The following is a 24,301-nucleotide window of genomic DNA, read 5'->3' on the forward strand; positions in this document are numbered from 1 at the left end:
TTTTCTTCATATTGTGTTGAGGGAAAACCCCGGAAAAAACCTCAACCAGGTAACTTGTCCCAACCGGGAATCAACCCGGGCCACCTGGTTTCGCGGTCAGACGCGCTAACCTTTACTCCACAGGTGTTGACCGGACAATTTAAGGATGAATCTCATTGTGTACTGTAATTCTTCAGCATTTGGCGAGACAGCATAATTTTTTTTACTGGTGAGTACTGTAGGCTATATTCTGTATATTCACATATTTTTATACTTGCTTCCTCAAATTTGGAGGTTACCCGTAGACAAAGCATACCAGATAATAATAATAATAATAATAATAATAATAATAATAATAATAATAATAATAATAATAATAATAATAATAATACATTTGTATAATGCGTTAAATACAATGTTCAGTTAAAGACAATTAAAGTTTACAACAGTGAAAAATCCTGAAAAGTTCAACAATTAAGATAAATAATAGTAATGTTTTTTTTTTTTTTTAATTTGTAAGGAACCCCTGATAGTGGCAATAGTTATTTCTTTTAAATTAGATGCTGGGAGGGAAAGAGATTTCCAAAATTTTCCTAGGAAGCCTGGAATTGTTCCTCTAGCACCAATGAGTACGCCCACTACCTCTATGTCATCGAGTTCGTAGTTTTCTTTATAGAATGAAATGGTAGGTGTATATAAATGCTCTGCTTTTCTTGATGGACTTCTAAAGCCTGGGACTGATGGCTTTCACACCTGATGATTGGGTCAATAATATAACTTTTGCTTTTATTTTTAAGGGAAATTATATCGAGTCTTCTGTGGCTTCCATTTTCTGCTAGACCGTGAACTTCTTCGAAAACCCTGAAGTCATTATCTCTTAGTGCTGCAGCTGTGATTGAGCGAATGTTATGACGACGCATATTCCTTAATAAATCACCGTGAGAGCAGAACCCCGAAACATGTGCAAGGGTTTCTATCTCTCTGTGGCAGCGCCTACAGAGGTGATCGTTTTGAGATCGTCCCAGTACAGATGTAATATAACTGGTAGATAATTATTTTTTTTTCCTTTTTTGTTACATAATTTCCCTATTTCAGCACATAAAAAATAAACATTTTCCAGATTTTTAGCACCTAAAAATCAGAGCCCTACTTATGAGTAATGTTTTAACAAGTTGACGACACAAGAAATCATTAAGATAGTGCAGGGTTCTTAGTGATGCTTTCATTTTTACCAAATAAATAAATGGCCATAGCTCAACCGTTCAAAATTGGACCCATTAGCATATGAACTTTTTTTACTCAAAATGGTTTCAAGAACCATATCCTAAAGTTATTGCCTTTCTTCGTAATTTCACATCAATAATCCGGAGTTCACTAATTCTTCTTCATCTATCCACGGATTTGAAGATTTTACGAACTAAATAATTATACAATTTCCGCCACTAACGAGAAATGACTTTCGAATCTGTCCAAAACCTGTAGGCCCATACATCTACTGTGTAATTCAGCACGTTTCAACACAGATGCTAAAATGGATCCACCTAACTGCATTCATTGTCGATGCTGATTCAATTAGCGTACGTGGGAGTGCATCCAACTAATTAGACATGAAAAACATTTTCCCACTTCAAGTCGTGAACTTTCATGTTCGTCAAACATTTACGGTCTAATGCTCAAGTCCGTCGTGTCGTTTAAATATAAATAACTAAACCTTTTACCACTAAATGCACTGACTGACGTAATTTGCGGTCAATGTGCGATGTGACAAGTCACTCCTCTACTGTTCACAAACTGAAGCCACAATCATATATTAGTGTTAATAATTACGGAATAAGTTCAGCGAAGTGTACGACAGTAATTACAACCCTGATGCAAGAAAGGACGACTAGAGTGTATGTAAATATATCCTGGTTATTGAGATGGTGAGTTAACATTAAAATTATATCCATAAATGAAACTTCAACGAAATGTGAAATATTATATATCGCAGAGAGAATATGTTTTTAAATTACTCACCAATGACGAGTAGCAGAAATATCCAATAGTCTGCCATTGTCCGCGATTCCATCCAGAATGATGATCACAAACACAAGTTTATAACTTCATATCCCGGAAATCTGAAACAGAAAGAAAACAATATTTGTAAGTTCATATTGACACTAAGTTCTAAATGTACTTGCAGTGGCAGGGCCCTTAACGTGACTTTATTCGCCTCGACTCTACGACTGTGGCTCATAGGTGCCGCTAGTGCGAGAACGATAGGCCACTTAAGCCTAAGTTTTTCTGAACCGACGCATGCGACGTGCGAGGCCCACGTCGCACAAATCCGGACTACACGAGAGCTAGTGAGTGGTTTCTATAGCTGCGAGATGCGAGGTCTGCGCACCTCACAACTATAGAAACCACTCACTATCTCGCGTGTAGTCCGGATTTGTACGACAGGAGCTCGCACCTCGCATCTCGCATGCGTCGGTTTATAAAAACCAAGGCTTTAGTTTGTCGGAGACTATCCTGAGTGCTCCACAGGCGAAATGGTCCACACTCTACTCTTAATGAATGATGTTGATTATGAAGAACTGTTGGGATGTCACAGGGGAACCGAAGTACATGGAAAAAAAAAACCTGTGTTGCCTGGACCACGGGATTTCCAAAAACAAGTTACAAATCGGGGCACGCCGGTGGTCGAACTTCTGTTCACAGGATTACAAGTCCAACGTTCTCGTAACCAAACCATTGTGGCTGCAAATTCAATGCGAAATTAGTTTAATATATTCAAAAAGAATGGTATTCAATCACATGACTTATCTTTAATGTAAAGTTTCCAATTATAAATTTACATTATATTTTTAAATTGTTAACGTTTTCGCCATTGAATATGGCATGTTCAGACATTGATAATTAAAGATATATTGTAAAAAAACATTTCATTAAAATTGTAATGAAGATTTTTACATATCAAAGTATAGATTGTTGAGGTCAATATTAAAAAAAAAAAAAAAACACTGCTCTCTTTATAGGTACTGTACATCCTACACTTAAGTGTATTAATTAAAATCAAGTTTCAAATATGCATATTTAATCAGAATTAAGTTAAGTAACATATCATATTACGTTAAAATAAATGTACATAAATGCTGTTAATCAAATGCGTATATCTCTTTTAGTGTATCCTGTAACGGCGCTTAGGAATTTCATTTCTGCTGTATTGATTCGGTTTTCATCTATTTTTTCTGTGAATCCATAATTAACTTCCAATGAGAGAGCTAGTACTGTCATTACTTCATAAAAATTAGACGTGTCTCTCTCTTCGTGTAGTTTTCAGAGTTCTTATTTTTCCACACATCATTTGGTACCTCTGTAATTTTCTCTCTATACCTTGATCATATTTACAACTAACATCGCATCCTAAATAGTTGAAATATTGTACCTGTTCTATTGTCTTATTATTTAGTACAATTTTAGTTTTTACAAAATTATTTCCTATTAAAGGTCATGCTTTTTTTCTATGTAGATGCTTAGCTCATATTCTTTACAAATTTGATTCATCTATGTACACATGTGGCAAAAAAAATCGGACCGACCCTTGTAGCTGATTTCAGAGCCTTGTTCACTCCAGAGCACGATAGACTGGTAACTAAGACTTTCATGGTTCGAATCCTGCCTGGGAAGGAAACTTCTTTTTGTTCCTTATTCAAATTTATTCCCAATACTTTTCGATTGCTGGTAAAATTCATGTTCTGGGAATAATAAGTTTATTAAGTAGTAAAATATCGCTGCAATCGAAAAGTATTGGGAATAAATTTGAATAAGGAACAGAAAAAGTTTCCTTCCCTGGCAGGATTCGAACCACAAAAGTCTTAGTTACCAGTCTATCGTGCTCTGGAGTGAACAAGGCTCTGAAATCAGCTACAAGGGTCGGTCTGTTTTTTTTTTCCACTACTGTACTAATCTTTGTAGTTCATCTTCTCTGTCTACTAAAATCAGGATCTGCATATTTACGTAACTATCTCTATTGATTTTAATTCTATCTAAACTTATACTTTTCCATTCTCTTATGGCGTCGTCAATATAAATATTAAAAATAGCCAGTGGTAGACAACATCCTTGTTTAACTCCTTGATTAGTTAAAATTATTTTCTTATTCTTTCTATCCCTTAATTATTTCCGTTTTACTGGAAATATACTATAAAAATCTGATACTCGGCGGGAACGGGGGCTTGAGTTCCCTCATCCCCCCCTAGTGGGTGCGTCAACATGTAAGCATGCTATTCAACTTAAAACATCTTTTAAATTCCTCAACGTACAGTAGATTCGATAAAATGCATTAATTGATACAAAACGCAAAACTTCACTACTTCTCTGGACTCGATACTAACATAAAATACCAGTGGCGTAGCGTCAATGTAAGCTAAAAAGCTTAGCTTCCCCAGTTAATAATAATTTCATAATAAACCGGCAGTTTATGGAGAAAATTATTTATTAATTTTAATAGAATTTTTATTTACGCGTTAAATATTGTGATGCGGCAGCTGAGGATGATTTGTGATGCAGCAGTAAACAAGAAGCCTGCACACACCAGCTTCCAAGCAAACTGGTTTCTTCTGTGTAATCCACGCCGCAGATTTTCCATCCCTTTCTAACTAAACTACCCTAGTCGCAAGGCAACAAGAAGCTAGCTTTAACATTTAAAATAAGTAGTTTCCGAGTTATCCCTTTTCGTCGGTTGTGTTCAGTTGAAGTGTTAGTGTGCATTGTGGCTGATATAATAAATAATGAGCGAAATAACAGTTCCTGACACCAATTTATTTGAATTTTTTTAGGACAATTATATTATCAAGACTGACTTACGAACGAAAGTGTGATTTAAAAAACAAATGACCGACTCCCTTGCTGTCAATGAAGGACACAACCAAAAGACAGACGAATACTTACGTAATGATACTAATATTGTGATTTCTCTAAGTATGACAGGGAGTGAGCTAATGTTATACGTATACGTGTCTATTTGTTAAGAGATATGTGTAAACCGTGAAATCATATTTTACTACGTATAATTTGAGGTCATGCCTTATTGGTATTACGATGTTCCAACCAATCTTCGACTGCTAACTTGAAACTGACTGCTATTTATTTTAAGACTATATTTTTGTAATACGATTTCTCATATTGCATGAAAGACAACTTGAGTTAGCTTCCCCTGCTCAAAATTTCATGCTACGCCACTGTAAAATACCCGAGTTTGTAGTCACATGCAAATCTTTCTATGAACAGAGGGGGCCGTAAATAGATGTTGTAAGAACATAGCCAAAAATAGTTAAGGATAGCCTTAATTTATATAATGTATGGAGTCAATGTTAAAGAGTCAGTAAAACATTCGGAATCCCTTTCTCAGGACTGGCTTCTATCATGCAAGTGGTATGTTTTAAGCACCAAGAGCGACAATAAACTGTGGCAAGAAGGAAAGGAATGACCTCGTAAAACTTCACAACACTGGAAGTACCCTATTTCCTACTTAGCCTAAAAGAAGAGTTACTCATTCGCACAAAACAAGTTTGAAGTAAAAAAAAAAAATAATAATAAAGGCTAATTTCGGAACTCAGGGCTGTCGTTTTTATACTTCAAACGCTTTGTCTGTAATGAACTTCAATTATTATTCATAATATCCTATTGATGTAATTGTAATATTATGGTTTTAGTGGCAATACATTTATTTTTCCTTCTTATGTTGATAGCCGTAAGCAGTGAGTCTTCATTAATAGTAACAAATCTATAACTAGAGGTTCAAAATAGGTATTCCTGAGGGATCTAGAATGGGCCATAAATATTTTATCAACAGTAATCTCACTAGACGTTTTGATTTTATCGATAAATCTGCGAGTGGAACACGAGCAGATTTATCTAGAGAAAATCAAAACTCGAGTGGGATTTAATTGACTATTACACGATTAGAAGAAAGTATATAAAGATTAGAAGTAACGAAGTACTCCAATACAATAAAATATTAATTGACTTACGAAAATACAACTGTCTTCATATGTATTATTGCACCATCTCAACATTACAAATATTACGCTAGATACATGCTAGATGGCAGTAGTGTCTTTATACACACACTGTAATGATTACTATTCAATAAATCTTAATATTAAACAATCTCTGATACGTGACTATCCATAATATCATATAGCAGAAGTTCTTTTTATCCTCTCAGAGCAGAAGCTATAACATAACCTAACTAATATACACAAGTGTTAGAAAAGTTTTAATTAACGACGATAACATAAAAAATAAACATGAATAATTTTAAAAGGAATAATTATTGAATGTACAATTTTCAAATTTGAATGTGATTGGTGGTTCAATTGATGTTATATTGGACGTGTGCGTAATAGAAGTGGAACTCGTTGATTTAGGCCTACATGGTGTATTCCACTTATTCAGAATTTCCGAATGAATAATTTTAAAAGGAATAATTATTGAATGTACAATTTTCAAATTTGAATGTGGTTGGTGGTTCAATTGATGTTATATTGGACGTGTGCATAATAGAAGTGGAACTCGTTGATTTAGGCCTACATGGTGTATTCAACTTATTCAGGATTTCCGAATGGTGCTCTTCATTTATTTGTAAATCGGATTTCAGAAAATGCATAGGTATGATCAGTGATTTTTATTAATTCTTGTTCTTGAATGCCAATGCGAGTCATATTTGAAACTGCTGTGCATCGACTGGAGTGGTTTGTAATTATATATATATTATATATATATATATATTTTTTTTTGACGTCCAGACCAGCGCAGTTTCAAATGTTGGCAAACAAAGAAACAAATGCTAGGGACGCGATAAAATTGTGCTATAAGCAGCCATGATTGGTTGAAATACGTCCTTTCGTACCGTTTTATTGGTCAAAAGTAGTATGACGTAGTAAGAGTGTAATAGTCTACGTAAAAATTAATTTTTGGTCCTACAGAATATATATGTTATGGTAAAAATTGATATTAAACGAGAAAAATTCGCTCCGATGACATGAATCGAACACAAGTACTTGGTTCTACGTACCAAGCGTTCTAACCGTTGACCTACGCCGAAGTTCAATCCACAGCACCGAATCGAATCCCCCTTCTCCAGTGTTTTCCGTTTGTGGCCTGACTCCAAGCTCGACATGTATGTTGACATTTATATTTAGTCAACTGGCATTATACAATGAGCGCACTCAATTGAGTGACTTGGTGGCTGGGATTCCACAGTAATATGCACTGTTGCTCGAAGAATCTACGTAAAGATAAATTTTTGGTCCTACAGAATATATTTCTTACGGTGAGTTATCGAGTACTTCTTTTATTTTATTGGGTTATGTTACGACGCTATATCAACATCTCAGGTTCTTTAGCGTCTGAATGAAATGAAGGTGATAATGCCGGTGAAATGAGTCCGGGGTCCAGCACCGAAAGTTACCCATCATTTGGTCATATTCAGTTGAGGGAAAACCCCGGAAAAAACCTCAACCAGGTAACTTGCTCGGACCGGGATTCGAAACCGGGTCACCCGGTTTCGCGGCCAGACGTGCTGACCGTTATTCCCCAGGTGTGGACTCGCGTACTTTTTCGTAACGTATTAAGTCGCGTTAATGACAGCCGTCACCCAAGCTATATTCTTGCTTTAGAGAATGAATTTGATCGTTCTTTTCAATATGAATGGTTACATGAATGTGTTACTACGAAATATATTAAGTTTATTTATAAATAAATATAAAAATAGTTTTGAAACAGAATTAATTTATTTATAATTAACAGATAATTACTTATGTGTAAATTTCAAATACGTTCTACATTTACCTACAAAATTAATACTGGAAACATGTTTATAATCCTTACTCTGTTGCGAAATCTTTCTATGCAATAGGCCTAATACCTGAATAGCTTCTGTCCTATTATCCTATTTTCCTTGGATTATCCTTCAAAAGTCTTTATTCCTTAATACTTTCTGCAGACATGTCTTTAGAATACCTAGTTATTTATATACCAGCAATTTACACAGATATTCTTCAAATGGTCGGCAGCATATGACCGTTTTGAACATTTCACACGCCATTTCTAGTCATTTTGTCTCGAGATCTACCAAATTTGTAACAACGGCTCCTGGGTCCATTCCTTTGTTCTGGGGCTGGCGTAGCGGGTTCTTGAATTCGCCTTCTAATCTCTGAAGGAATTTCATAAACGTAAATCTACAATCTTCGAAGTTCAATAAACAAATTATCCCTAAAGATATAGTACATAACCCACAAAACTGGTCATGAATACTGACCGGAACTTAGCAGAACCCGTAACGTAAGAAGTCGCGTGGTTGACAATTGTCACCCATAATAATAAAACCTTAGCTACACAAGTTCTACGAGCAACTTCAAGACTGAAACTAAAGAATGTTATTAAAAATGTTATGTTTTATTTAACGACGCTCGCAACTGCAGAGGTTATATCAGCGTCGCTGATGTGCCGGAATTTTGTCCCGCAGGAGTTCTTTTACATGCCAGTAAATCTACTGACATGAACCTGTCGCATTTAAGCCACTTAAATGTCATCGACCTGGCCCGGGATCGAACCTGCAACTTTGGGCATAGAACGCCAGCGCTATACCAACTCGCCAACCAGGTCGACAGAATGTTATTATGTGAGCTTTGTTTTGAAGGTACCTAAAGCCTCACAGTTGTAAACCCTTTGTAGAAAATACAATAATGAAAAGAAACACGCTGGATGACAGGTGTCCCCCACGCGAGTACTGAAGGATTTCAAGGCAGCTATACTAAAAGCCAGGTTACGAACCGACTAAACCGGAAGCAACGTTCTGTTGCTCTCCTTATAAGCTCTCACATAGTGGCGCGAGATTCAAAGCGTATTCAGCGTTTGTCACTAATATGTTTAAAATAATTACTGTATATAGTTCTCGATAACACTTTCAACAATATTAGTAATTAAAATTACTGTTTTTAAGAAAGCACGAGCTAATGACGCTGGTAAGAAATGTGACTCGTAATGCACGTGGTACTGCAAATGGGCTGGGAAGTTTGGCTACATTGTCTCCGTGATTCCGTTGCCAGATTTTCGTTAGCAGACGACATTTTCACGTGAGGTCCAATGAAAAGCTCCGTACTCCTTTCCCCCTCCAATCCACCACACTCAACGTGTCATTGCTGCAGAGGCTACCCCTCTAACCCGCACTTTCCTCTCGCCCAGCCAACTACTTCCTGTTTAGTCGGTTCATAACCTGGCTTTTGGTATAGAATAAAGCCTCAGAACATAACGAGGCATGGCTGAAGACTTACCAGGAATGAAAAACATTAGATTATAAAATAGCTCACAACTTGAAATCGAGTTCAAATATATCGTCTGAGATTCAACTGAGCGTATTTCCAGTTGTCTGCGGCTCCACAATGCGTCCATAATCGAGGACACACAGTATTACTTACATGCGGATTGCATTACTGCGTCTCTAACGGAGATGAATCTCTATAGAGAGACGACGACGTTACAGCTCTGTTCTTGGAAGCGCTCATATTGTTCTACCTGCAACGTCATGTAGGCTACGTACAGTTCACTGCATTAATAGGCATTCCTTTGTCTGATTCGTATTGCAGACTGTGATATTGAATGTAACTTACGTAACATGACAATTCCACGTATGTAAGCCTTAGCCTATACTAGCTGCAACGCGTGACGGTAGCAGCAGCAGTAGTAGTATTAGTAGGCCTAGTAGTAGTAGCAGAAGTAGTAGCAGTAACAGTAGTAGTAGCAGTAGTAGTAGTAGTAGTAGCAGTAGCAGCAGTAGTAGTATTAGTAGGCCTAGTAGTAGTAGCAGAAGTAGTAGCAGTAACAGTAGTAGTAGCAGTAGTAGTAGTAGTAGCAGTAGCAGCAGTAGTAGTATTAGTAGGCCTAGTAGTAGTAGCAGAAGTAGTAGCAGTAACAGTAGTAGTAGCAGTAGTAGTAGTAGTAGTAGTAGCAGTAGCAGCAGTAGTAGTATTAGTAGGCCTAGTAGTAGTAGCAGAAGTAGTAGCAGTAACAGTAGTAGTAGCAGTAGTAGTAGTAGTACTAGTAGCAGTAGCAGCAGTAGTAGTATTAGTAGGCCTAGTAGTAGTAGCAGAAGTAGTAGCAGTAACAGCAGTAGTAGTAGTAGTAGTAGTAGCAGTAGCAGCAGTAGTAGCATTAGTAGGCCTAGTAGTAGTAGCAGAAGTAGTAGCAGTAACAGTAGTAGTAGCAGTAGTAGTAGTAGCAGCAGTAGTAGCAGCAGCAGCAGCAGCAGCAGCAGCAGTAGTAGTAGTAGTAGTAGTAGTAGTAGTAGTAGTAGTAGTTCCACAGTCTAGTAGGCTATATACAGTCACGAAGCTTGGGATGATTGTTTGCAATTCTCGCAGTAGTTGCTAGCCGCTTGGACGTTATGCATTTCCTAAGGCTCGATAAATACTTAATATAATCGACCGCCATTTTGGCTCTTTCGTTGGCGTTCGCAGAAAGCACACGAAGACATTATTTGCCGCTAAATTATTTGCTGAATTACAGTGCGTTTGATTTATTAGCACAGGAGCTACGACAAGATTATGTTTAACGGTGTGGCAAATAGATTCCTCGTCTGGTATCTCGGCAACGAAAGAACAAAAATGGCGAACGATACTACCTACCTAGACTTTATAGAGCCTACACTTGCTGAGACGTAAGCAAAGAGGAGGAGTCACGGCGGGAATAACAGCGTCGCGACTATAGGAACAATAGACTGTGCCACAGACATCGTGATCTAATACAGGCCGTAAGGCAGACCATGTAACTCGCTAACTCGATCACGAAGGGCGACGTTTCAACTATATAAGTTATTTTATTTTAGTTGGTTATTTAACGACGCTGTATCAACTACTAGCTTATTTAGCGTCGATGAGATTGGTGACAGCGAGATGATATTTGGCGAGATGAGGCCTAGGATTCGCCATAGATTACCTTGCATCCACATTACGGTTGGGGAAAACCTCGGAAAAACCCAACCAGGTAATCAGCCCAAGCGAGGATCGAACCCGAGCCCATATATTAGTTGGAATGCATAAACAGTAACATAGGCTATGTTTCTCTAAAATGTAATGTAATTCCATTAATAAAATTTAAAACGATGATTATGAGACACTTCAGACATAATTCACTTGCGAATTAAGGTGTAATATTATTTATGGTGTGAAAATTACGTTGTTCGTATGTGTAATACCTGCCTTTATTTCGATTAAATATTGCGAAATTCTTGTACATTCATTTATGCACGATTCAATAATTTTCAATTGCACCGCACGGATATTTAGATATGTTGAAATTATAGGTTATGTTTACTGTACCAGTTGCCCCTTTCTGTCAACTAAATTTAGTGATCTCCAATGCCTTGCCATTCATATGAAAATTATACGTTATGTTTACTATATTTAACTTATATTCCTAAATTCGCAATCATACATTATAATTAAGCATAATATCATGTATGATACCCCGGACATTCAATTTGACTGAATTTTAATACTGAATTATTGTATTTATCTACTACTTAAGAGACGAAGTAACACAATCGTACGTACACTAATTTCATAGTAGCGGTATGGTAAATGGTTTGTCTAAAATTAAGGAAGGTGGATGTGCTAAATTAAAATCACAATATAGATTCTTTTTTATTAAACCTCAAAATAGTTCAATTCTAAAGTTAAAAATGTTCACGCGAACAGATTATATTAACATGTAAAATTCTCTTCACATTAAAATAACATAGTTTTGTAATTTTATTATTCCTGCAACATATTATGCAACAAGAAGTAAACGGAACTTATGGACACATTACACTAAATAAAGCTTAGCAATGATAAGCAATAAAGTTATAATATAATACTTCACTGAGCTCCATACACTGAAATAGAAAACCCGAACAAACATTACGGCCTGGTCTAGATCGAAAAGGCATTGACTGTGTCGTATTTCGCATTCTTGTGAAAAGCTATGTAAACTGTGAAATATTCGTTATTGGTTGTAATAACTGTAAATGGCTAAAATACAATAATTTGAGTAACAATATGGGACAAGGAGACGTTTGTAGTACTATAAATTGTAAGAAAAATAGGTTAGAGTTATCCTTCTTCCAAAAGATCCAGGAAGGTGAGTTTATAGAATATAATATATATTTTATGAAAATAATATATAAACCTTATGCATTTCATATTTCAATAGTGGAAGGAAGGTGTTAATTTTTTCAAAAGAACACGTTATCGAAAGTACAATAAATTTTATCGTATGCTAGGGAAAGAGTCTGTGATGAGGCGATAGTAGCGATCCTGATGGTGAGCAACTATTTATGTATGCATATGTAGTAAATATTGAACTTCGTGACTGTATATATTAGACTGTGAAATTACTGTATGTAATGAGATTCTCCACCACAATGCTAAGTTCACGTTATCTGTTTTTGAAAAGCCGCTCCGCTTATTACAATAGCACAAGGATCTGGATTCTGATTGGCTCTGCGATTAATGTCGTGACAGTATCCTTAAGGAATTGGGGAAATGTGGAGTGAGAAAACTCTCTAATGTTGGACACCTCCATAACGGAGATCAACATTTTCAGTAGGACGGAACAAAGTTACGATATTTTGACTGCAGTGTTTTAACACCGAGTTATAATTTATTTGTTATATTCGATAATGCCCTGTCATCCTCCCTCGCTCTCGAAAATACGCTTTCCATGTTTTCATTAATAATTAATACGTATTATAAATTATATAACATCACATTCGTGGAACTTCATGTAGAAAACAAAATTTCCATTTTCAACGATTAATCTCTTTCAGATTTAATGTTCATGAATATTTCAATTTAATCTTTTAATATTTCAGTACTTCCTATGCACATCCCCAAAGTGGTCCATTAACTAAAATCAATCATTTCAGTCCTACAAATATATTATCCGATATATCTTCAATAATGCATAACCTAAGCTTTCTAACTTTAAGAATCATATATATTATTTTAATGTACCGAAGTACATATGATATTTCCTTGCAGATATTCTGCGCCATCATACGATGAAAGAGTAATGGAAAGGAGAAAAACTCTCTCCGGCGCCGGGATTTGAACCCGGGTTTTCAGCTCTACGTGCTGATGCTTTATCCACTAAGCCACACCGGATACCACCCCGGCGTCGGACAGGTATCGTCTTAGATTAAGCTCCAACTCTTGGGTTCCCTCTAGTGGCCGCCCTCTGCACTACGTCATAGATGTCTATGAACGTAGGACCGAAGTCCACACATGTGCTGAGGTGCACTCGGTGTGAGTGACTAGTTGGCCGGTCTTTCATCGTTTAAGAATCAGATTTCTTTACCAGAATACCTCTAGACGCGCAGCATCTGCTGCTAAATTAGCCGTGAAAAAAAGTCAATAAGTATGCTCATCTTTTAGACAATTATATCTTTGTCCCTTTGCTGTTGAGACCTTCGGTCCTTGGAGTCATGACGCTAAGTTTTGATATCTAAAATCGGACAAATTTTGATCTCCATTACCGATGATCGTCGTTGCACTAATTATTTGCGTCAACGTTTAAGTATTGCAATTCAACGCGGAAATGCAATGAGCGTTTTGGGTACTCTTCCCGAGTCCAGCCCTTTGGATAAACTCTTTCTCTTGTAAAATTTATTTAGTATAGATAGATATTTTTAGAGGTAATTAATTTTTTCTTTACAAGATAATATTTTATTCAAAAAAATATTATATTATATTATATTATATTATATTATATTATATTATATTATATTATATTATATTATATTATATTATATTATTATATCATACACATTTAGACACGTTTATTTGATAAGTCAATAATATACCTAAAATCTTTATGTTCATTTTCTGCTCGTAGAACTGTTGCCTCTATTTTATATAAATTACAGATTTCTTTAATATTGCAGCGAGCTGTCCGTTATATTGTCTTTACTTCCTTATGTAACAATATATTTAAATAGTATAAACGTATACAACATTATATTTTATTTATGATTTTTAGACGCAAATTCAGATAACAGGTTTAACACATCAGCAGGAAAATGGAGACCTGTCTCCCGTAGTATTTATGTATGTGTTACTTGTCTTGGATGTCATAATTCCAGATTAAACACACTCCCTGACAGAGGGGTACCACAATATAAATCGTCTTATTAATGTCACTTCAGAAATGTTAATTGAAAGTACAGCTGTCAAAAAAAAAGTGGCCGCACTCGTGAACACCGAATCTTTTCTAAGTCCACTTCGGAAACGGTGATGTTACATGATGCATGCGCTTATAGCAGCAGTTTCGGAACTAAGATGTTTAAGCAGGAGCCATTCACATCTGCGTTTTGTAGAGTAGCGGTAGTATGTTCGTTTTATGATTCGAAGGTTGTGAGTTCGAACCTTGTTCAAGTAATCATTTTATTTCATTATCGTTCTTTAGCGATATAAATAATATTCAAGTTATCATGTGTATTCTGTTATCGTTCTTCAGTAATATACATAATATTCAAGTTAACATTTATATTCTGTTATCGTTCTTTAGCGGTATATAAATAATATTCAAGTTAGCATTTACATTCTTTTATCGTCCTTTAGCGTTATAAATAATATTTAAGTCATTTTATTTTGTTATCGTTTGTTAGCGATGTAAGTAATATTCAAGTTATTATTTGTATCCTGTTATCGTTCTTTATCGATTTAAGTAATATAAATTTAATGTTAGGTTTGGAACAGTACAGTTGCATAATACTAGTGTTAGTTTTTTCTTCTTATATTATTACATTATACTATCCTGTATCACAATAAAATGAAAGCAAGTGACGAGAATTTGAAACTGAAACGTTGACATCTAAATTCCGACGTTATTCCGACTGAGCTACGGGGGCACAAGTAAAGAAGCATATACAGAAAAATTGACTCAGTCCCCCTCCAAGACGTTCTGATGATTTGTTGAAGCTCATTTAGGATGCCTGGGATGCCAAGGCTGAGAACTGAAAAGATTAGTTGATTCCATGCCCACTTGACTGCAAGGTGTGATCGAGATGGGAGGAAGATGGACTAAATATTGAATCGTGGCTTTTTATTTTGTTTCTTGAATTTTTAACTCTTTGAATTTTCTAAGACAGACACCAAAGTTTGTTTTCTTTATACCACGAAAGATATTTTTGTTGAGAATAAAATCTTTCTTTCCATTTGTAGCCATAATATCATAATAAATAATGATAAAGTCATGATATAACACATTCATGAACCTGATGTTAATTACTAAAACAGTCATAAAAGAGACAGGAGCATTATATTCCCTCTCTCTTAAAAAATAACAAAAAAGAAACAAAAAGCATTAGGTTGTGTTATAACGCACGACCTCATGAATACCAGCCCGAAATGCTACCATTACGCTACAACAGTAACACTGAGAACAATTTCATTATAAGTTCAGATATCAGGCAACGTGTTCCAACAACGTGTAACATCGCCTGTCTTAGAATTGTGGCGGATATACCCGAAGAGAACTTAGTTTCTAGAGAGTGGCAACTTTTTCTTTTGACAGCTGTACAACTACATAAATCAATTTTCTGCAAAACACAGAAATAAGAAGACATACTTACAACAGTTTCTAAATTATGTTAATTTATGCGCTTTTATTATTATTCAGGATTGTTGAATGAGATGGTTGCTGAACGCCAGGATACTTCCTTAGAAATATTGCACGACACTTTTTGTATGAATTTATTCGTAACATATTATGTATCATAAAACAAGATTTGCTGTTGTAATGTGTACTGCATTGTCACGAGTTAAATTGAACTGCACTGAATGGAAGTAAGCTGTATTCTAATAGTTTAACCTTGACATCTCCTCAATCTGTATTATCAGCTGATGGTACGCAACAGGAAACCTTCTCACACTCGCTCCAGGAAAAATGTACACAATAGTTCCTCGGCACTTGCATCCAGTCTACAATATGTCTTATAAGTAGACATCGGATTATTAGGCACTAAAAATTGCAGTTTTAGGCGCCTAAAATAAGCTCAAAATTTATAAAATTAGGCTCTATTTTAATGAAAATAGGCATTTTAGGCACATCAAGGTATCATACTTATTTCTTTCACTGAAATTTTTAGTTATACACTAAAATACGCACAAAAAGTGTGTTTAAACATTAAAAAAGAATACTATATTATATTTATAAACAGAGCTGCACAAATTTAATATATTGAAACTAATGAAATAATGATTATTGATATCAAGATTACTCATTTTAAGTTATTGAAATTCAGTTCCATGCTCAGACTTCATTATAATTATCTGCACAGTACACCACCAGAATTTTTTCTAAATTCTCCACAGTTAACCTTTGCCTTTTGTCACTGAGAATCATTTTGAAAGCAGAAAAACTTCTTTCAACCGAAACTGATGTGAGAGGCGCAAATTTTAAATTAGGTACAATAGAAACATCAATACTCACTGGAACATTTACACTTTCCCCCATTATCACTCTTGATACTTTTTCCAACAATGAAAATCCTACATTCTTATTTAATACGTTGTCCCACTTATTTTTAACTTTTTTCCCCAGTTTCGCCCAAAGCAGAATGTATGTTCACTTGAGCTTCCTTTACTATTGCTATTTGGCTACAAAGAGATTGTTTGTCACGTTCTAATTGTTCAATGCTTGCAGGTATGAAAGAAAAGTTTGATGTTATGTAGGCAATATCGTTTTTCACTCGTGACTCATTCAGACAATCTTTCACTGCTTTCACACACGCTGCACTATCAGTTTCAGGTAATTTATCAATAACTGTGACCACTTCTTTAAAATACTTAGAATAATACACCACTGAGTGAATCCAGGGTCCCCATCGTGTAACAACCGGCTGAGGTGGGAGTGGGATATCTGGAAAGTTCTCTCTGAATATTGAAATCCTGGATGGGGCTTTACAAAAACATTTTTTGTGTTAGAAATAAACGAATTCACAAGAGGAAATTCATTCCGGATTGTTTCAGAAACCCTGTGAAGGCCATGTGCTAGACAGGTTGCATGCGTGAGGTTAGGATAAAATGTTTTAAGAAGTGGAGCTGCAGCAACCATGTATGAGGCAGCATCAGTACAAAACAACAGAACTTCAGAATCGTCTATATCACCTGAGTATAAAGACTGTAGGCCTTTATTTACAAAATAAGCAATGGCTTGGCTATTCACTTTCGAAAGTTCCTTAACACATACGAGGTGTGGAATCGAAGGTCCATCAGGACTAAGTTTTCCTACTACCATATTTGCTATATACCTATTCATAGGATCTGAGGTTTCATCCACAGAGACCCATATGTAAGAATCACCTATATCCTCCCGAATGGAAGCTAAAGTTTCATTGTATATTCTGTCTACGTAATTTTTTCTTAGGGTCGACTCAGATGGGATATTTTGTTTGCAGTATTTTTGTAAAAATTGTCTTAAAACCAGATTTTCAATTGAATTCCAGGGAATGTTAGCAGCAACAAACGCTCTGGTTAAATCAGCATAGAAATTGCTGCTGAGATTGGATGAAGTAGGCTGTGTTAGTAAAATTTGTTGCAGTTGATTTTTCTGCTGAGCTTTAGCCTTATGAGCCGCTCCTTGCACATGCTGCTTTAGGTGGCACTTCTTTTCTTGCGAAATCTAAAAATGTAAAGTAAATTGAATTAAAATAAAATCCTAATTGTTGTATTGCCGTATTTCTATCACAAAGTTAGTGGGTTCGAACAATCAAAATTTTAATGACCTGCAAATACTTTAACTATCGGAATTTAAAAGGTTAAAGTGTAGTGATCTTAAAAAGAATTATACCTCAGGATAGCTCAGTCAATGTATAAATATAATAGGCCTACTCATTAAAATTAATAGAATTTATATATTTCAACTATTGTTACATACCTGTTTGCTACAAATCTTCCAGAATATTATTTTTCCATCATAAGTGAATTCTGAATATTCTGTTAGCCATTGCCGGATCAATGTAGATTTTGCACTTATATTTTTCGGCATTATCGCGTTAAACTTCACAGGAAAACGTCCTACCGCTCAAAACTTCTCAACACAAATAAGTTGAGGGAAAGAGCAACTGTTAACGAGCATTCAAATGAACCGTTGTTATTGAGATTCAATTGGACAAAAATACAAAGTTCCACTTATTGTTGCATTTCCTGGTAGTGTTAACACTAGGAGGGCCATTCTTTTAAATATTTTGTAACGATTTACCCTACTAATTCGCAGTTTTACGACTTTTCATAAATATTTCAAAAACACTCTTTCTCCAAAAATTGTGATTTTATGACACTCTGAAGGGCAGTACAGCTAATCGGTTTCAGACCGAAAACAGTCATTTTTATAGTATAGCATATCTCTGAATCGGTAGCAGCACATGTTGTGATTGTTGCCTGCTTCAAAACTAAGGTTGGTTCTTTGTCGGCATTTATGCCTCCAAACATGTTAAATTCGGTGAAATCTATTGCGAGTGTCGTGAGATTCAAAACATTTTGTTTCCTTTATCAATGGTTTCATGGCCGGTGTGAAGCAAACTTTCCACTTTTAAAATGCCTTAAATTTCGCAGTGAATGCATGTATAAATTATAAAAACTAAGAGTAAAATGCGAAACTTTACAGTGAGTTAGGCATTTTTAGGCGAATATTAACAAATTAGGCTCTAATAACCGTTTTAGGGCATTTTAGGGCACTATAAAACTCTCTGAATACCTTTCAATTTCCATGAAACACAAATATTAATAATTATTTTTACTTTTCTCCTAAAGAAACAAAATAGGCATTTGCCCTAGAATCCGATGTCTGCTTATAAGTCAATTTCTATTTTTAGCTGAATATTACTCCTTTACTTGCAGACTGGCTCTATTGAAACAAGTGTTACTGTACATTCCATTCCTCGAGGCTTTGAGGACTGTGATAGGAGGATGGAATTTGCAGATTGGTTTTGGGACGGTATGGTAATCGGCCCGAAATGTTTGATATTTTGTGATAGAATGAGGCAGTGCAGTTTTTTACTTTGGTGGCTTTGTAAATAGGCACAACTTTCATTACTGGACAGGTGAGGATCTGCAAATCTGTGTTTAAAATGTTCAGGAGTGTACGAACATAACAGTGTGATGCGATATCACATCGTCCACCGTTATTGATAATTTATTTTTTCCACACAATGAATGCCGAAGGGTGTCTGAAACTGCTGCATTGTCGTGTGCAGCACAGCTTCAGATAATGGAGAATGGTGCATGTCCACATTTTTCAAATTATGTTCGCGATTGGTTGAATGATAATTTCCCAGGTCGATGGATTGGCAGACGAGGAGTACACTATTGGCAAGTCCATATCCAATATTTGACTCCCTGGGAGGAAGTGGGCCAAAGAAAAGATGTACCAAACAAAACCACGCAACTTGGATGAATTGGACGCAACAATCTCCAATGCGCTCAATAATGTTCTGTAGAAATTTCTGCAATCGGCAGTAGCGAATGTACCATTTCCTTTAAGGAAATGTGTTGTCAGTGCTGGGGCTTATGTGTAAAATTTAAATGTCGAAAAAATCTGTTGACTTATTACCACCAAACGACGAAGTTCTTCCATAGCGATCCGTCGATTTCCCCGTACAAGACCATCAACCTCAGCAGTAACAGCAGGAATGATGGCACGATGGAGAGCATCGTCTTGCAGTGATACGCGTCCCTCTCGGAATCTCTTGTGTCATTCCAGTACACGCGAATATGACATGCTGTGTTCGCCGTAAACAGCAGACATGCGATGAAGGATTTATCGTCCTCTTACACCTTCAGCAATCAAAAATCGCACTACACCTCGCTGTTCTTCTTTATCTGTCTCCATTGGTAATGTTGGACGAATACACGTATCTCAAACCTCATTTCCATCACAATAAACGAGCGACTCGTGTGTAAGCAGAGGCATGGATGAATATATAATAGAATACCAAACTTACTGAGTTTCCCGTAACACATACTAGACGCGCTGTTGTAGAAATTGATCTTGCTGCCACCTGTTGGGCGGAGGGGCGTTATTATATCTACCACCGCACCAAGTAGCGAAAAGAGTAACTAATTACTCCGTACATTTAGCAGCACACCTGGTGACGAAAATGTTAAACTGTGCAGAAAGTATTCCCTCCCTACCCTCATCGATATTCAAAACTAACCCAATTTAAAATAAAACATTTGCGTTTTTTATTCCTCACAGCATCTTCTACTGAAAATTCTTACCGGAGCCAACAGGAAGATAAAATAGACGATCTATTTCACACTACCCAATTAAAGTATAACCAGACAGAGACAAAAAATAAAGCAAAAGGTTAGATTATTGGGATTGTATTCTTTGGGTATTTATTGTACTGCGCAATGGAAAAGTCTGCAAGAACTACTTAGACCGTTCAATTTATTATATTACTATTACTTTACAATACATTCAACAACACTATTTTTACAATGTCCATAAACATCACTATTTAACATACACTGCTTATACACACACGTAGTATCACTTTATGTTCACTTATTACAGCAAGTTTCTGTCTGCCATCTTGACTCCTCGAGCAATATCTCGAACGGATAAATAGAGAATTCTGGGTAATGTATCCAACACGAAGTTCTAATGTTCACCACCTACGACGTTGGGCGCTGATCATCTTATTTGAGCCCCCTGCCGCCAGATGGTGCTGACCGCAGTTTCGCATCCTATTATATATTTATCCATGGCAGAGGTTGTAACTGTGCTTTCTCGAGTCGCCACCAGATGTCAGTTCAGCAATGAAATTCCAGTGGTACCAACTTGCCCGCTTAAGATATACGCATGGTGGCGTTTTCATTTGACTCCCCCTCATAAATATACGACAATATTCAGAGCTTACAGTTTAGCTTACAGTGCAATTATATAGTATAAGAATATGCCCAATATAACAAATGTTGTTTCTCTCTAAGAGCATATTTGACACGTCTTGACTTATACTATCATCTTTCGAACAAGATGGAAGTCTTCCAATGTTCTGTATTGTTATCGAGGTTTCTTTATTCATATCAAGACTTTTCTTTTATTTTATATTGAAATTATAACGATTGACTTGCGAAATAATTTTACTTGTAACCCGATATTAAATGTTATTTTGATTCAGCGAACAGAAACAATGTCTTAAATTCGCAATTTGTTGATAATGAAGAGACATAAAATCGATGGAATCTCGCCTCCTCTTCCTGGAAAACGCAGTCATTCAAGAGAACTGTTGGAGTGATATTCTTTTCCTTTCGTATATTGAACGTAATTGTTTTTCCTTTTCTCTTCTTTGATTTAGTGTAGTCTTACGAAATAATTCATGACGTGTATAACAGCATTATAAATATTGATACTGCAAGTTTTGTTTTCTGAGATACCCTTGGTTCATGTTAATCTGAATTGTGTGGAGAATTTTATTATTCCCAATTTATAGTTTGATTATAGTTTTCCCCTATTCTTGTCCTTTGAACTCAGCAATTTTTCATTTCGTTCTTTACGTATGATATGATTGTTACTCTGTTCGTATTTTGTAGACTTTATATACTGCCCGCTGTCATTTTATGCTTCCATGCATTTGATACTTTCATATTTATTTATAGTAACTTAGTTATAGGACTACAGAACATAAAAATGAGGAACACCCGATGAGCAAAGCTCATGTTCGGTGTAGTTTCATTTAATACAAGAAAGACAAAAATGAATATACATGATATAATACAGACAGAATAAGAAATGAAGCTGTTTTGGAAATAATGGATGAAGAAATAATGATGCTGAATCTGATCAGGAAGAAGAAAAGAAAATTTTTGCGTCACTGGCTGAGAATAAACTGCCCAGCTGAAGGATACACTGGAAGGAATGGTGAACTTGTACTTGGGCAGAATACTGTGAATGAATAAGAATATATATATATATATATATATATATATATATATATATATATATATATATATATATATATATATACACACAGGGTATTTAAAAAATACGGGGCATAATTTCAGGTACGTATTTCCCACATGTAGACAATCAAAATAGTTCATTACAACATGTGTCCGGAAATGCTTCATTTCCGAGTTATGGCCTTCACAACATTGAAATTCACCGGAACGTTTTTCTTTCCGCAGGTCGTTGTCATTACAGAAGATGTTCAAAATGTCCACCTCCTGTTGAATGCAGACCTCACATCGATGTCTCATTGACCTGCGAACACGATCCCAAACTCCAGGAATATTGCGTATGTCCTCAGAACATGCCACAATTCGATTCCTAAGGGATTCCAAATCAGGCACCGGAGACGAATAAACCAATGATTTTAAATGGCCCCACAAGTAGAAATAGAGAGGGTTCAGATCAGGTGAGCGTGGAGGCCAAGCAATTAGGCCACCTCTACCTATCCATCGATCAGGAAACCTTCGATCCAAGTACCGGCGAGCAGTACGACCGAAGTGTGCAGGAGCGCCATCATGCAAGAAGTGAATGTTTTGACGATTGATCAGTGGAGTGTCTTCTAAAACATGAGGTATTGTGTTTTCCAGGAAGTTTGTGTACGCCTGCCCCGTAAGTCTGTTTACAAGTACATGGGGTCCAACTAATCGATCACCAATGATACCGGCCCACATGTTGAGGGAGAACCGCACCTGGTGATGTGATGGAACAGTTGCACGTGGGTTTTCATACGCCCATACATGCTGATTGTGGAAATTTGTTATGCCATCTCGTGTCAACTGTGCTTCATCTGTAAATAATACTAAGGCAGGAAAGTTCGGATTTACACCACACTGCTGCAAGAACCACTAACAGAACCTAATTCGTGCAGGGTAATCTGCTGGTGACAGGGCCTGTAACTTACACGTTGCAAATGATAAGGATACAATTGATACTCTTTCAACAGTCTGCAGACAGTCGTATGAGGAACATTGTCGCTGTGGGTACCTCTCCTGGTACAAACGACGAGCCAGCGCAGCATTGCCGTCCGCCTTACCGTACATGAAGTGTATCTCTGCCAGGTCTTGATTTGAATACATGTCGCACAGTCTAACGCCTACACAACACTGAATGTAACCTTCGCCTCTGAATGAACTGTCAGAGTGCCCTCTTAATGTCTCCTTTGACGGCAACGACCTGCGGAAAGAAAAACGTTCCGGTGAATTTCAATGTTGTGAAGGCCATAACTCGGAAATAAAGCATTTCCGGACACATGTTGTAATGAACTATTTTGATTGTCTACATTTGGGAAATACATACCTAAAATTATGCCCCGTATTTTTGAAACACCTGTACATATATATATATATATATATATATATATATATTCGACTTGGTTGGCAAGTTGGTATAGCGCTGGCCTTCTATGCCCAAGGTTGCGGGTTCGATCCCGGGCCAGGTCGATGACAATTTAAGTGTGCTTAAATGCCACAGGCTTATGTCAGTAGATTTACTGGTATGTAAAAGAACTCCTGCGGGACAAAATTCCGGCACATCCGGCGACGCTGATATAACCTCTGTAGTTGCGAGCGTCGTTAAATAAAACATAACATTTATATATTCTAGGTCTGCGCACCTCGCAGTTATAGAAACCACTCACTATCTCTCGTATAGTCCGGATCTGTGCGAGGCGGGCCTCGCACCCTGCACGTCGCATGCGCTTAACTGGGATATCCCGGTCTCTGATCGGGTCAAAACCCTGATAGAATTGTTAACCCTTCCGGTGAATTTCAGTGAAGTCCGGAGGGCGTAATTATTCAAATTCACTCTCTTAATCTCCACGCTGGGGCTCCCTGGAATATTTTAAGATGAGAAAGAGAGAGTAGTGTGCGTAAAGCAACAGGATGCTACCGTATTTGCCTTTCCCAAGAAAACATGGAAGAGTTCGTGACGAAAGAATGATGCTGAAACTGATCAGAAAGAGAAAAAGGAATTGGTTGGATCACTGGCTGAGAAGAAATTTCCTACTGAAGGATGCACTGGAAGAAATGGTGAACGGCAGAAGAAGATATCAGGTGATAAAAGATGTTAAATGTGGATCATATTCGGAGACTAAGAGAAATGCAGAAATAGGAAAGATTGGAGAAAGCTGGGTTTGCAGTGAAAGCCCTGCCCTTGGGCAGAAAACTACAAATGAATCATTTGATACATATGATTTAATATCCCCATAGATATCGACTAAAATAATTATATTTCATAACCATAATTCACTAGGAATTTACATTAAGATATTAAATTTAAACAA

The 24,301-nt window shown here is 36.5% G+C and overlaps 1 protein-coding gene across 9 annotated transcripts in view; it reads right to left on the reverse strand.

Annotated features, from left to right (window-relative positions):
* Dscam3 (Down syndrome cell adhesion molecule 3) overlaps positions 1-24,301 on the reverse strand; it is a 2,377,722-nt gene that overhangs the window by 1,802,058 nt on the left and 551,363 nt on the right. For all 9 annotated transcript variants that reach the window (XR_011333174.1, XR_011333173.1, XR_011333172.1 and 6 more), the window contains exon 3: positions 1,996-2,096. Coding sequence is in view for 6 of the 9 variants with exons in the window: in XM_069831322.1 (XP_069687423.1) it covers positions 1,996-2,047 (52 nt within the window). In the remaining 3 variants the exon portion in view is untranslated. The remainder of the gene's footprint in view (positions 1-1,995; positions 2,097-24,301) is intronic.

Source organism: Periplaneta americana, chromosome 7 (assembly GCF_040183065.1).
Source record: "Periplaneta americana isolate PAMFEO1 chromosome 7, P.americana_PAMFEO1_priV1, whole genome shotgun sequence".
NCBI lineage: Eukaryota > Metazoa > Arthropoda > Insecta > Blattodea > Blattidae > Periplaneta > Periplaneta americana.